At 43.7% G+C, this 14903-nt stretch overlaps 1 protein-coding gene across 1 annotated transcript in view; it reads right to left on the bottom strand.

Moving 5' to 3' along the window:
- The window catches only part of LOC120024186 (kinase D-interacting substrate of 220 kDa B-like), a 61292-nt gene extending 46650 nt beyond the window's left edge, over positions 1-14642 (bottom strand). Inside the window, exons 1-11 of the mRNA XM_038968368.1 lie at positions 14556-14642; positions 9159-9323; positions 8728-8826; positions 8427-8525; positions 6445-6543; positions 6177-6278; positions 5934-6032; positions 4007-4204; positions 3814-3912; positions 3379-3477; positions 3158-3256 (exon numbers count right to left, since the gene is read on the bottom strand). Of these exons, the coding sequence (XP_038824296.1) occupies positions 3158-3256; positions 3379-3477; positions 3814-3912; positions 4007-4204; positions 5934-6032; positions 6177-6278; positions 6445-6543; positions 8427-8525; positions 8728-8826; positions 9159-9290 (1125 nt within the window). The 5' untranslated portion in view covers positions 9291-9323; positions 14556-14642. The remainder of the gene's footprint in view (positions 1-3157; positions 3257-3378; positions 3478-3813; positions 3913-4006; positions 4205-5933; positions 6033-6176; positions 6279-6444; positions 6544-8426; positions 8526-8727; positions 8827-9158; positions 9324-14555) is intronic.
- Between the last annotated feature and the right edge of the window lie 261 nt (positions 14643-14903).

The following is a 14903-nucleotide window of genomic DNA, read 5'->3' as shown; positions in this document are numbered from 1 at the left end:
ACTGTGAACCACCAGATCCTCCTCTCCACCCTCTCCGAGTTGGGCATCTCCGGCGCGGCCCACGCTTGGATTGCGTCCTACCTGACAGGTCGCTCCTACCAGGTGGCGTGGCGAGAATCTGTCTCCTCACCACGTGCTCTCACCACTGGTGTCCCCCAGGGCTCTGTTCTAGGCCCTCTCCTATTCTCGCTATACACCAAGTCACTTGGCTCTGTCATAACCTCACATGGTCTCTCCTATCATTGCTATGCAGACGACACACAATTAATCTTCTCCTTTCCCCCTTCTGACAACCAGGTGGCGAATCGCATCTCTGCATGTCTGGCAGACATATCAGTGTGGATGACGGATCACCACCTCAGGCTGAACCTCGGCAAGACGGAGCTGCTCTTCCTCCCGGGGAAGGACTGCCCGTTCCATGATCTCGCCATCACGGTTGACAACTCCATTGTGTCCTCCTCCCAGAGCGCTAAGAACCTTGGCGTGATCCTGGACAACACCCTGTCGTTCTCAACTAACATCAAGGCGGTGGCCCGTTCCTGTAGGTTCATGCTCTACAACATCCGCAGAGTACGACCCTGCCTCACACAGGAAGCGGCGCAGGTCCTAATCCAGGCACTTGTCATCTCCCGTCTGGATTACTGCAACTCGCTGTTGGCTGGGCTCCCTGCCTGTGCCATTAAACCCCTACAACTCATCCAGAACGCCGCAGCCCGTCTGGTGTTCAACCTTCCCAAGTTCTCTCACGTCACCCCGCTCCTCCGCTCTCTCCACTGGCTTCCAGTTGAAGCTCGCATCCGCTACAAGACCATGGTGCTTGCTTACGGAGCTGTGAGGGGAACGGCACCTCCGTACCTTCAGGCTCTGATCAGGCCCTACACCCAAACAAGGGCACTGCGTTCATCCACCTCTGGCCTGCTCGCCTCCCTACCTCTGAGGAAGTACAGTTCCCGCTCAGCCCAGTCAAAACTGTTCGCTGCTCTGGCACCCCAATGGTGGAACAAACTCCCTCACGACGCCAGGACAGCGGAGTCAATCACCACCTTCCGGAGACACCTGAAACCCCACCTCTTTAAGGAATACCTAGGATAGGATAAAGTAATCCTTCTAACCCCCCCCCCCCCCTTAAAAGATTTAGATGCACTATTGTAAAGTGGCTGTTCCACTGGATATCATAAGGTGAATGCACCAATTTGTAAGTCGCTCTGGATAAGAGCGTCTGCTAAATGACTTAAATGTAAATATACTGAGTAAAGGGTCTGAATATTTATCTAGATGTGATATTTCTAAAAGCTGTGTTCGAATACACATACTAACATACTGTATAATACATACTTAATGAGTATTTACTACATACTATTAGTTCATTTTAGTATACTATAAACGAATATTATCCTTCCAGTTGAGCGTACTAGCGCTTCACCTGTCTACCGGAAGTTGATAATGTTGCTATGCAACCTCTCGCTAGCTTTTCAGCATAACAAATTACTAGCTAGACATTTTACGACTTCGGGTGTGTTTGTAAATTTAATCTGGAGTGCCAGAGAGCGCTCAGAGTGTTTGTAAATTCAGAGCGTTGTCAGATTGTCCGTTCGTAAATTTAGAGTGTACACCGGACACTCTGGCCGAGGCGTAGGGCCTTTCTCTCATGTTTCTCTCATCTATGTCAGGTGAGGGCATCCAGTGTGTCTTTTAGAGTAGTGGTGTCCTGCATTCTCGGCTTCATTACAGTAGTTGCATGTTCAATAATTTGAGAGGATAGGCTTGCTATTGTCACATGTTTTTTAAGCTCTTAAAATGTCAGTTCCTTCCATGCATAGTATTTTCTGTTGGTCACTTAATTTTACTGTTTGGAATTAATTTAACCATTTGTTAACCAGTTAATGGGCGTTGGTTAGTCGGCAACAAAATTGACAAACATTTTGATCACTAGTGGTGAAACAATGTATTTTACCCCTTTTTTCAATCTTGGCTCATCGCTGCAACTCCCCAACGGGCTGGAGAGAGGCGAAGGTGGAGTCATGCGTCCTCTGAAACATGGCCCGCCTAACCGTGCTAACCGTGCACCCGCCAGCTTAACCCGGAAGCCAGCTGCACCAATGTGTCGGAGGAAACACCGTTCAACTGGCATCCGGGGTCAGCCCGCAGGCACCCGGGGTCAGCCCGCAGGCACCCGGGGTCAGACCGCAGGCACCCGGCCCGCCACAAGGAGACACTAGAGCGCGATAAGCCAAGTAAAGCCCAACCGGCCAAACCCTCCCCTAAACCGGACAACGCTGGGACAATTGTGCGTTGTCCTATGGGACTCCCGACCACAGCCGGTTGTGGCACAGCCCGGCATATGAACCCGGGACCGTAGTAACACCTCTAGCACTACATGCAATGCGCCACTCGGGAGGCCCGTGGTGAACCATTCTTGATACACACTGGAAACGGTTGAGATGAAAAACTCAGCAGTGTTGCAGTTCTTGACAAACTCAAACCGGTGCGCCTGGCACCTACTACCATACCCCGTTCAAAGGCACTAAAATCTGTCACCCTCTAAATGAAAAACATATACAATCCTTGTCTCAATTATATCAAGGCTTAAAAATCCTTCTTTAACCGGGCTCCTTCCCTTCATCTACACTGATTGACATCAATTAGGGATCATAGACTGACCAGGTGAAAACTATGTCATGGAAAGAGCATGTTTTGTACACTCTGTGAAAATATTTAAGCAATAAGGCCAGAGGAGGTGTGGTATATGGCCAATATACCAAGACTAAGGGCTGTTCTTATGCATGACGCAACATGGAGTGTATATTGTCCATATATCACAAACCCCCAAGGTGACTTATTGCTATTATAAATGGGCTACCAACGTAATTAGAGCAGTAAAAATAAATGTTTTGTCACACCCGTGATAAACCACAGCTGTCAGCCAATCAGCATTCAGGGCTCAAACCACCCAGTTTATAATGTTAAGTAACCAAGCCGAGCTGTACTAGACTGGCCTGGTTACGCGTCCACCATAGTTTCTGGAACCGTGCTGGAAAGGACGATGTGGATAGAAAATACCCAAGCCAGTACAGTATGTCAGCCAATCAGCATTCAAGGCTCGAACCACCCAGTTTATAAAATGCTTTAAATGGGTATAGACGTAAAAGAGGTATACCTTGTCCACAGCAGACACCTTGGCTCCTTTGTCCAGCAGAAGCTCCACTATGTCAATGTTCCTCATCTTAGTAGCTTTGATCAGAGGGCTCTCTAAATCCTGACACCAGGACACATAAAAACAGGTGAGAAAGCCGTTTAAATAGAATAGGTGACTGTGTGTGTGCGCGTCTGGTGATAGTTGAGATATGGTTAGATTTACTGTAAGGTGTTTTCTCTCACCTTGGTGCAGGTCTCTGTGTCGGGGTTGCACTGGAGGATATCTCTCACCATGGTGGCGTTGCCTTTCTCCACAGCCCAGTACAGGGCTGTCTTGTTGTCCTGCAGAAGGTGAGGTGGATTGCATTTACTGTCATCAATAATGTAGTATTGAATGTCTGTGTCCCTATCCCCTATATAGTGCACTCATTTTCATCAGAGCCCTATGGGCCCTGGTCAAAAGTGGTGCACTATACACGCAGTAGAGTAACATTTGGGACACAAGTTATGGGTCTCTGTAGCTCAGTTGGTAGAGCATGATGCTTGCAATGCCAGGATAGTGGGTTCAATTAAATGTGTGCATGCATGACTGTAAATCGCTTAGGATAAAAGCATCTGCTAAATGGCATACATACACACATATATTATATATAAGTAGTCAGGCGTCAGACTCCCTACCTGTCCTCTGATGTCTATGTCAGCATATTTGTGCAGCAGAGCCCTCACTATCTCCACATGTCCTCCTCTCACTGCTCCGATAAGCACCGTGTCTCCACTCTGTACAACACAGGTCAGCACACAGTTTACACTACATCCACATCTCAATACAGCACTTATAATCCACAATCTGTGTGTGCGCTCCCTTGCCCACCCTGTCTGGTATGTTGACGTAGGTGCCAGCATCCAGCAAGTCCTGTACTATCTCAGTATAGCCCTCCTTGGCAGCGATCATCAGGGCTGTGTTGCCGTCCTTGTCTGTCATGTTGACGTTAGGGTTCCTCTTCAGAAGCTCCTTCACCACCTCAGGGAAACCTCCCTTCACTGCCACGATCAGAGCTGTCATCGAGTTCTACAAGGGGGAGGGAGAAGATTGGAAGAAGATGTAGAGAAACAGAAGTACAGAGCCTTTCTCTATGACTTTAGACAGGTGATATCAGAGTGAGAGGTGTAGACTGCAGAACAACAATGTTCATTAACATTTCTGTTCTTTAGAATGTCTGTTCATTAGAATATCTGTTCATTAGAATATCTGTTCATTAGAATATCTGTTCTTTAGAATGTCTGTTCATTAGAATGTCTGTTCTTTAGAATGTCTGTTCTTTAGAATGTCTGTTCATTAGAATGTCTGTTCATTAGAATGTCTGTTCATTAGAATGTCTGTTCATTAGAATGTCTGTTCTTTAGAATGTCTGTTCATTAGAATGTCTGTTCATTAGAATGTCTGTTCTTTAGAATGTCTGTTCATTAGAATGTCTGTTCATTAGAATATCTGTTCATTAGAATATCTGTTCATTAGAATGTCTGTTCATTAGAATATCTGTTCATTAGAATATCTGTTCATTAGAATATCTGTTCATTAGAATATCTGTTCATTAGAATGTCTGTTCTTTAGAATGTCTGTTCATTAGAATGTATGTTCATTAGAATGTATGTTCATTAGAATATCTGTTCTTTAGAATATCTGTTCATTAGAATGTCTGTTCATTAGAATGTATGTTCATTAGAATGTATGTTCATTAGAATATCTGTTCATTAGAATGTCTGTTCATTAGAATGTCTGTTCATTAGAATGTCTGTTCATTAGAATATCTGTTCATTAGAATATCTGCTCATTAGAATATCTGTTCATTAGAATATCTGTTCATTAGAATGTCTGTTCATTAGAATGTCTGTTCATTAGAATGTCTGTTCATTAGAATATCTGTTCATTAGAATATCTGTTCATTAGAATATCTGTTCATTAGAATATCTGTTCATTAGAATATCTGTTCATTAGAATGTCTGTTCTTTAGAATGTCTGTTCATTAGAATGTCTGTTCATTAGAATGTATGTTCATTAGAATATCTGTTCTTTAGAATATCTGTTCATTAGAATGTCTGTTCATTAGAATGTATGTTCATTAGAATGTATGTTCATTAGAATGTCTGTTCATTAGAATGTCTGTTCATTAGAATGTCTGTTCATTAGAATGTCTGTTCATTAGAATATCTGTTCATTAGAATATCTGCTCATTAGAATATCTGTTCATTAGAATATCTGTTCATTAGAATGTCTGTTCATTAGAATGTCTGTTCATTAGAATATCTGTTCATTAGAATATCTGTTCATTAGAATATCTGTTCATTAGAATATCTGTTCATTAGAATGTCTGTTCATTAGAATGTCTGTTCATTAGAATGTCTGTTCATTAGAATATCTGTTCATTAGAATGTCTGTTCATTAGAATGTCTGTTCATTAGAATGTCTGTTCATTAGAATGTCTGTTCATTAGAATATCTGTTCATTAGAATGTCTGTTCATTAGAATATCTGTTCATTAGAATATCTGTTCATTAGAATATCTGTTCATTAGAATGTCTATTCATTAGAATGTCTATTCATTAGAATGTCTATTCATTAGAATGTCTGTTCATTAGAATGTCTGTTCATTAGAATGTCTGTTCATTAGAATGTCTGTTCATTAGAATGTCTGTTCATTAGAATGTCTGTTCATTAACATTTCTGTTCATTAGAATATCTATTAATTAACATCTCTGTTCATTAACATGATATTGTATTTCTGTGGCGTAGAGACATACCGCCCCCTCCTGGTCGACATCGGCTCCATTCTCCAGCAGGTGCATCACACAGTCAAAATTGCCCTTCCTGGCTGCCCAGATCAGAGGGGTGGTACCATACTGAGAGAGAAAGACACACACAGGGTTATCCATACTGGCACAGGTCCCCATTTCTGGCCAAACTGGGGCACCACTAACCCAGTGGGCCACCATTAACCCAAAGGTTGGCATTGCCCAGCCATGCGTCCCAATCAGTTGTCTCACCTTGTCAGAGCAGTTGACCTTGGCTCCGTTCTCCAGCAAGACCTGGACGATCTCAGCATGACCTCTGCCTGCTGCCCAGATGATGGGGTACACACTGTATTGCTGATGAGGAAGACAGAGTCAGAGGCACTTAGTCAATGGCTGGATAGATGGGGTTGTGACGTACTGCATCTTCTTAGCCATGAGGGTTTATGAATGACAGGTATAGGAACGTCATTACCCGTGTGAGGAATACGTCATGAATAGGTATTTGATTGACTGCCATTACCTGCCCAGTAGTGTTGGGGTTGGCTCCGTTCTCAAGGAGAACCTCGGTTACCTCCACGCGGCCTTTATAGGCAGCCCACATGAGGGCCGTCCAGCCTCCCTGCAGAACAACATCAATTACTGTACACAAACACAATCCTGCACACATTACAGTACCTTCAAGCCTTTGCATGCAAAAACATTACAAGCATAGCCTGTACATTGAATAGCTCTGTGTTTTTATTGAAAACACTAACTGAAGTGGACTGGGACAAGCATACAAATCAAGTTCATACAATCACCAAAACATTATAGCTTATTACTGATTGTGGCCAGTTGAACTGATTGAGTGTCTCGGCATGTCCCTGTGCTCTATGTAAGCGCTGCTGAGATAGGACTGTACAGTATAATATACAGTACTAGTCAAAAGTTGGCACACCTACTCATTCAAGGGTTTTTCTTTATTTGTACTATTTTCTACATTGTAGTACAATGGTGAATACATCAAAACTATGAAATAACACATATGGAATCATGTAGTAACAAATCAAAATATATTTTATACTTGAGATTCTTAAGTAGCCACCCTTTGCCTTGATGACAGCTTGCACTCTTGGCATTCTCTCAACCAGCTTCATGAGGTAATCACCTGGAATGCTTTTCCAACACTTGAAGGAGTTCCCACATATGCTGAGCACTTTATAGCTGCTTTTTCTTCACTGTGCAGTCCAACTCGTCCCAAACCATCTCAATTGGGTTGAGATCGGGTGATTGTGGAGGCCAGGTCATCTGATGCAGCACTCCATCACTCTCCTTCTTGGTCAAATAGCCCTTACACAGCCTGGAGGTGTGTTGGGTCATTGTCCTGTTGAAAAACAAATGATATTCCCACTAAGCGCAAACCAGTTGGGATGGCGTATCGCTGCAGAATGCTGTGGTAGCCATGCTGGAATTCTAAATAAATCACAGACAGTGTCACCAGGAAAGTACCCCCACACCTCTTCCTCCATGCTTCACGGTGGGAACCACACATGCAGAGATCATCCGTTCACCTACTCTGCGTCTCACAAAGACACAACGGTTGGAACCAAAACTCTCATCAGACTCATCAGACCAAAGGACAGATTTCCACCGGTCTAATGTCCATTGTTCGTGTTTCTTGGCCAAACAAGTCTCTTCTTCTTCTTGTTGGTGTCCTTTAGTAGTGGTTTCTATGCAGCAATTCGACCATGAAGGCCTGATTCACGCTGTCTGCTCTGAACAGTTGATGTTGTGATGTGTCCGTTACTTGAACTCTATGAGGCATTTATTTGGGCTGCAATCTGAGGTGCAGTTAACCCTAATTAACATATCCTCTGCAGCAGAGGTAACTCTGGGTCATCCTTTCGTGCGGCGGTCCTCATGAGAGCCAGTTTCAACATAGCGCTTGATGGTTTTTGCGACTGCACTTGAAGAAACTTCCAAAGTTCTTGAAATTTTCCGGATTGACTGACCTTCATGTTAAAGTAATGATAGACTGTCGTTTCTCTTTGCTTATTTGAGCTGTTCTTGACATAATATGGACTTGGTCTTTTATCAAATAGGGCTATCTTCTGTATACCAACCCTACCTTGTCACAACACAACTGATTGGCTCAAACGCATTAAGAAGGAAAGAAATTCCACAAATTAACAAGGCACACCTGTTAATTGAAATGCATTCTAGGTGACTACCTCATGAAGCTGTTTGAGAGAATGCCAAGAGTGTGCAAAGCTGTCATCAAGGCAAAGGGTGGCTACTTTGAAGAATCTCAAATATAAAATATATTTTGATATGTTTAACACTTTTGTTTACTACATGATTCCATATGTGTTATTTCATAGTTTTGATGTCTTCACTATTATTCTAAATGTTGAAAATAGTAAAAATAAAGAAAAATCCTGGAATCACTGGTACTGTAGCTAATTAAACCACCAAAACACTGCTATTACTTAGGGGTTGTGGCCAATAAAACAGGTATCTCACCATGTCTCGGTGCTCTATGTAAGCACTGCTTTCTAACAGCTCCTTCACCACCTCTACATGGCCTTCCTTAGCAGCACAGATCAGAGCAGACCAGCAGTCCTGAGGGAGAGAGAATAGCACATCACACCGGTCACCATGGAGACAACGGTGACTACCGTTACCATGGAGACATCAGGCAGAGTTCACAATGATTGGCACATTCACGATGATTGTTATAATGAAGTCAATGTCTTCATAATAGGCTAGGCCTTGAAATTAACGGGAACAAAGACGGAGAGGGTTTATGATCCATCTCTCATACCACATCATCCAGGTTAACATTGGCTCCTCTCCTGATGAGCTCCTGTACAATCTCAATACTACCCTGCTCCGAAGCCAGCATCAGGGGTGTCTGACCATTCTGTTAGGGAGGGAGAAAAATGCATGTATTTTGAAAGACATACTAGAAACACAATGAACGATATTTCTTTGTACAATAATAGACCCAACCTTCCCATTTATCTTCAACATACGCTTCTCTAAGCTATATTTTACCTTTATTAGATGGTGTCCCCCAAATGGCACCCTATTCTTTATACAGGGCACTACTTTTGAACAGGGCCCATTGTGCTCTGATCAATAGTAGCACACTATATAGGGGATAGGGTGCCATTTTGGGATGCAACATATATATAATAACTACAGATAGATTAGTATACCTGTAGGCCTATTAGATAGTATGAGGATACTCACGTCACTCCTGCCGTCCACCTCCTTGAACTTGTCCAGGTGGGCCTTGAGCGCTGCCAGGTTCTCCTCCTCCACGTAGCTGAAGAGGTTCTGGATGGCCAGAGTGGTCATCTTAATGGAGGTGGTGGTGTCCATGGCTGCAGCTACTTCCCCTCACCACCACAGCACCTGCATGGGGAGAGATCATAGAAATAGAACGCTTTACAAAAATTTTACCTATGGCATGGGTACACACAAAATGGCTGCCAAACCACACATTATGGCATCACTGACTTGATTGGGGATTCCGTTCTACTCACCCTAGTTCTGTGGGAGAGATACAGGACAGAAGGGATGTTAGGGTGGGATAACATTGGTGGGAAGGCATGGGATGCTAACAGTGTAATAAACACTTTATATAGCTTTGCACCAACAGCAAAAAACATGCTTTTCCCGCACTAGTTATAGGCTAACTTTCATTTATAAAAGGCTAGGTTATGCTATATTTGGAGTTGGATTAAAAAGCAGTGTGAAACAGTGAATGTGTGAGAAGAGCTAGAACAGAGGACATAGCCTAGTTATCTGACTCTGGCAACCAGCAAGTGGGTCGACTACTGTGTGCGTGTCGGTCGACTCACTCCAGTGCTATCTGGCTCCTGCAGCACAGGGGGCCTGGGCCTAGGCCTAGCTATCTCCTGACATTTAAAGAACATCAGACTCAGAGAATTAAGCCAGCGCCAGATTTCAATGGGCCACTCACTCACTGCTTTGGTGACAGGATTGTCACCCAGGCAGGCAGCCACAGCAGCAAGAGTTGAAAGATATATTTGCTTGGTTTATTAAAGTCCTCCTGGCTGCTATCATCGTGTGACATATACAGTATTTATTTTCTCACTCAGAGAATAGCCTCTTCTTGGCAATGCTTGTGTACACAGAGTCTTCATATTTTACAGGCACACAAAATGGCAGCTAGTCTAATTTGTTTTTTTAGTCTTCTCAAAGCATGTGCTTTGCTGTTATTGGCGCTAGGTTATATAAAGTGCTATTGCATTGTAATTACCCATTTGTTTATGGCATAGTTAAAAAATATATTTTAGCCTAGGTCATACTATAAATTCATAGGTAAACACCAATGGCATAAAAATACAACCAAAAATGTATTGCAAAGAATTAAGCAATAAGGCACGATAGGGTGTGGTATATGGCCAATATACCACGGCTAAGGGCTGTTCTTATGTACGATGCAGCATGGAGTGCCTGGATACAGCCATTAGCCGTGGTATATAGGCCAAATACCACAAACCCCCAAGGTGCCTTATTGCTAATATAAAACAGGTTACCAACGTAATTAGAGCAGTAAAAATAAATGTTTTGTCATACCCGTGGTATACGGTCTGATATTCCATGGCTGTCAGCCAATCAGCATTCAGGGCTCTAACCACCCAGTTTATAATCACATATTTACAACTATTCACACAGGCTCTTTGAGGCAGATTTATAGACTAGGTAGCTAAGTGATGTCTACCTGTAACCATTAACTCAAGTTTATTAATCATCATCCATAATGTGTTTCTCCAGAAAACTGGCCAGTTTTAGTACAGTAACTACATTCCTATCCAACACAATACAAGCGCAGACAATATAAGCTTACAATTCAGTCAGTCAGCCAGCCAAGCCTATGACCTTAACATGGGTGTGGGCGTCGGTCAGTCAAGCCACAAAAACAAACCCCTTCTGTGTGACATGAAAAGAATGACTAGATTAAGTAGCCTGGTCCTGCCGGCAGGCTGACAGCCAGTTAAAAGCATTCCTTCCATCCCCACAGAGCAGAGTGCAGCACAAGCCCTCCAGCATTCCACCCCACGTCACTCACTACCTATTGCAGCAACAGTAACACAACAGCTGAAAGCAGCCACAAAGAATAGAAAGTGGAGGCGAGGCAGCTAAACATCAAAACACATCGCCGTGCTGCACTGCTGTCAACGCCATTAACCTGTCGGCTGTCGCATACAGACAGGACATGGCGCAATTATTACACTGACACAACCGAGCAATCTTACCTATGGGAATAATACTGTTCTCTCTGTGGGTTGTTTTTGCCTGCTGTCTCTTCGCTCTGTAATTTATGCCTCCACATACACTGGTCCTGGCCAGCCTTATTGACTAGGCTATTCCCCCTGGCTGTGGCTGCTGATATTGAATTATGCATGAGGATGAGGTACCACCCAGCCTCTCTGGCACATGCTCAGAGGACAGGGAACAGTGGAGAAAAACAGGCTCAATATAGGCCAGCAGCACCACTGACCTAGAGACTAATATCAAAAGTATTTTATTAAGCCCTTATTACATCAGCAGTTAGTAACTTCATTAATATGATGTAGGCCTAGTATGAGGAGGGTTGGAACCTGACCGTCCCTTCTATCTGTGGTATGCAACAAATATAGGCCTAGATGGAACAGCTATAGTACAGTATCTGTGGTATGCAACAAATATAAAAGGGATAAGTAGACTAGGCTATAGGTCAAAATCTGGAACTACTGCAGTGTCTCTGCTGTCTGTTCAGACTGGGCTACATCTATTTATGTGTTGTGCTTCTCTGTACCAAAGCAAAAGTACTGAAAAATAAACATACAGAAATTACATCTGTGCAAGCTTGGTTGTTGCTGACTAAACTCAACTCCATGATTTACAATGTTGTTGAGCGGCAACTAGTGTGGGCGGACTGGAGAGCCGACGTCACAAAGTTTTTATTTCAGCACCCAAAGAATAGCCCACAGTTACACAGAACAATGTAGCGTGTAATTGCGGGCTATTCTTTGGGTGCTGAAATCATTTTAATTTTTTTTTACTTCATTGTATGTGATATCAGAACTCCAGTCCGCACACCCTGGTCAGCTCTCAACTCCATCGTAAATCGTGGAGTTGAGTTTAGTCGGCTAGCTCAAATAATAATGCAAGGTTTTTAAATGTGGGATTTACATCAAAATGATGCATAGTTTATGCATACTCAGTGTGTGCAGTGACACCGCTTGTTGCTTTGATACGATGCATTAGATTAGGCTACACCATCATCAGTCATCACCATCAGGATGTAGAAAGAAATGACTTGTTCAACCAATGGGGGCTGCTACCAATCATTGCCTGCTACTAGCTACCTACAAGAAAAGGTTGTAATTGCGGCACGCAATTCAGGGCGTTCCTGTATGTGGGCATTCCTGAATCTGCAGGAACCCCTCTTTATATACTACATGGCCAAAAGTATGTGACCTGCTCGTCGAACATCTCATCCCAAAATCACAGACATTAATATGGACTTGGTCCCTCCTTTGCTGCTATAACAGCATCCACTCTTCTGGGAAGGCTTTCCACTAGATGTTGGAACATTGCTGCGGGGACTTGCTTCCATTCAGCCACAAGAGCATTAGTGAGGTCGGGCACTGATGTTGGGCGATTAGGCCTGGCTTGCAGTTGGCGCTCCTATTCATCCCAAAGATGTTCAATAGGGTTGAGGTCAGGGCTCTATTTTTTATTTTATTTAACTAGGCAATTCAGTTGAGAACAAATTCTTATTTTACAATGACGGCCTATCCCGGCCAAACCCTCCCCTAACCCGGACGACGCTGGGCCATTTGTGCGCTGCTCAATTGTACTCCTGATCACGGCCGGTTGTGATACAGCCCAGGATCGAACCAGGGTATGTAGTGAAGCCTCTAGCATTGAGATGCAGTGCCTTAGACCGCTGCGCCACTCGGGAGGAGGCCAGTCAAGTTCTTCCACACTGATCTCGACAAACCATGTCTGTATGGACCTTGCTTTGTGCACGTGGGCATTGTCATGCTGAAACAGGAAAGGGCCTTCTCCAAACTGTTGCCACAAAGTTGGAAGCACAGAATTGTCTAGAATGTCATTGTATGCTGTAACGTTAAGATTTCCCTTCACTGGAACTAAGGGGCCTAGCCCAAACAGTGAAAAACAGCCCCAGACCATTATTCCTCCTCCACAAAACTTTACAGTTGACACTATGCATTGGGGAAGGTAGCTTTCTACTGGATCCACCAAAACCCCAGATTTGTCCGTCGGACTGCGAGATGGTGAAGCGTGATTCATCACTCCAAAGAACACGTTTCCACTGCTCCAGAGTCCAATGGCGGTGAGCTTTACATCACACCAGCCAACGCTTGTGCTGGTGTACGGCTGCACGGCCATGGAAACCCATTTCATAAAGCTCCAGACGAAAAGTTATTGTGGTGACGTTGCTTCCAGAGGCAGTTTGGAATTCGGGAGTAAGTTTTGCAATCGAGGGCAGCACTCGACAGTCCCGTTCTGTGAGCTTGTGTAGCCTACCACTTCGAGGCTGAGCCGTTGTTGTTCCTAGACGTTTCCACTTCAGAATAACAGCACTTACAGTTGACTAGGGCAGCTCTAGCTGGGCAGAAATTTGACGAACTGACTTGTTGGAAAGTTGGTATCCTACGACGGTGCCATGTTGAAAATCACTGAGCTCTTCAGTAAGGCCATTCTACTGCCAATGTTTGTCTATGGAGATTGCATGGCTGTGTGCTCGATTTTATACACCTGTCAGCAATGTGTGTGGCTGAAATAGCCTAATATTTACTTTTGTATATATAGTGTACTTCTATCGGTCAATTTTTAAGCTAGGACTGGAGGGAGGCATGGGCAGTACAGTAAGTGGCATTAATGCCCAATACAGTTGGATGCCAGCCGCCAATAAACCCCACAGAAGAAAGGGCAGGGGTGACAACGGTAGCTAGCTAGCTGTACACAGGTAGACAGTGTCTTTCGCCCCCGCCTGTCAGGCACGGTTTTCCTGCAGTTCTGTTAACAACGGAGTTCATGCAGGAACCAATGGGATGCTCGAGGGTAGGCGTTCCTGCAGGGGAAGGAATGCCCACATGCAGGAACGCCCAGAATTGTGGGCTGCACTTGCACACTATCGAGCTACAACGTAACAAGCGGACAACCTTGGTACCGTTACAGTAGCTAGCAAGTGAATAATAAGGTAGCTAGCTCATTTCAATTTCCAACAACATTAAGATCTAGCTCGCAGCTATTTATTTGGCTTGACATATCGAATGTTAACTAAACCATCGACTGTCAGCTAGCTTAACGTTAGATCGCACGAGATATCACATCTTCTGAAATAAAAATAATATGTCCGTGCCTGACTGCGACCATTATTGATTGCAGTATTTTGAATAAATGGAAATGATCGTAATTAGTTGATAACATTTGTTTAAAAGCGAATATGACATTTGCTAGACGACTGCAGTTACTAACGTTAGCAAGCAGAGTCAGACAATAACATTCAGATGTGCTCGAGCTGTCAATCAAACGTCATCTATCAATGGAGGACACATTTCGATGCTTATACGTGAGAAACAGGATTTCACAGTGACATACCTTTTAATAAAACGAATATAAATATTCCACACTTCGGTGTAGTCTTCTCAATCCTCGATTTATATGCGTGTAGTGCTCACAGGCTAGTCCCCATCCTCGACAACAGCCATTTTAGTGGACCAGAAAAACACAGCGCTTACTAGGGTGTCTTCCTCCCCGCTGTCGGTCAAATCATCTTCTCCCCGCCTACAAACTGTGACGTGTGGAGCTTTGAGATGCTGGGTTTACTAGGCTACTAAGTTACTGTACAACTTCAATTTGCCATTGCCGAAAACTGCAACGTTAGTAATTATATTTTATTAACGGACTAGAAAATATTGTGAATGTAATAATATTGTGAACTCTTAA

The sequence above is a fragment of the Salvelinus namaycush genome, chromosome 29, assembly GCF_016432855.1.
Source record: "Salvelinus namaycush isolate Seneca chromosome 29, SaNama_1.0, whole genome shotgun sequence".
In the NCBI taxonomy this organism is placed as follows: Eukaryota; Metazoa; Chordata; class Actinopteri; order Salmoniformes; family Salmonidae; genus Salvelinus; species Salvelinus namaycush.
The sequence above is the reverse complement of the archived record's forward strand: the minus strand, read 5'-3'. Positions and strand labels throughout refer to the sequence as shown.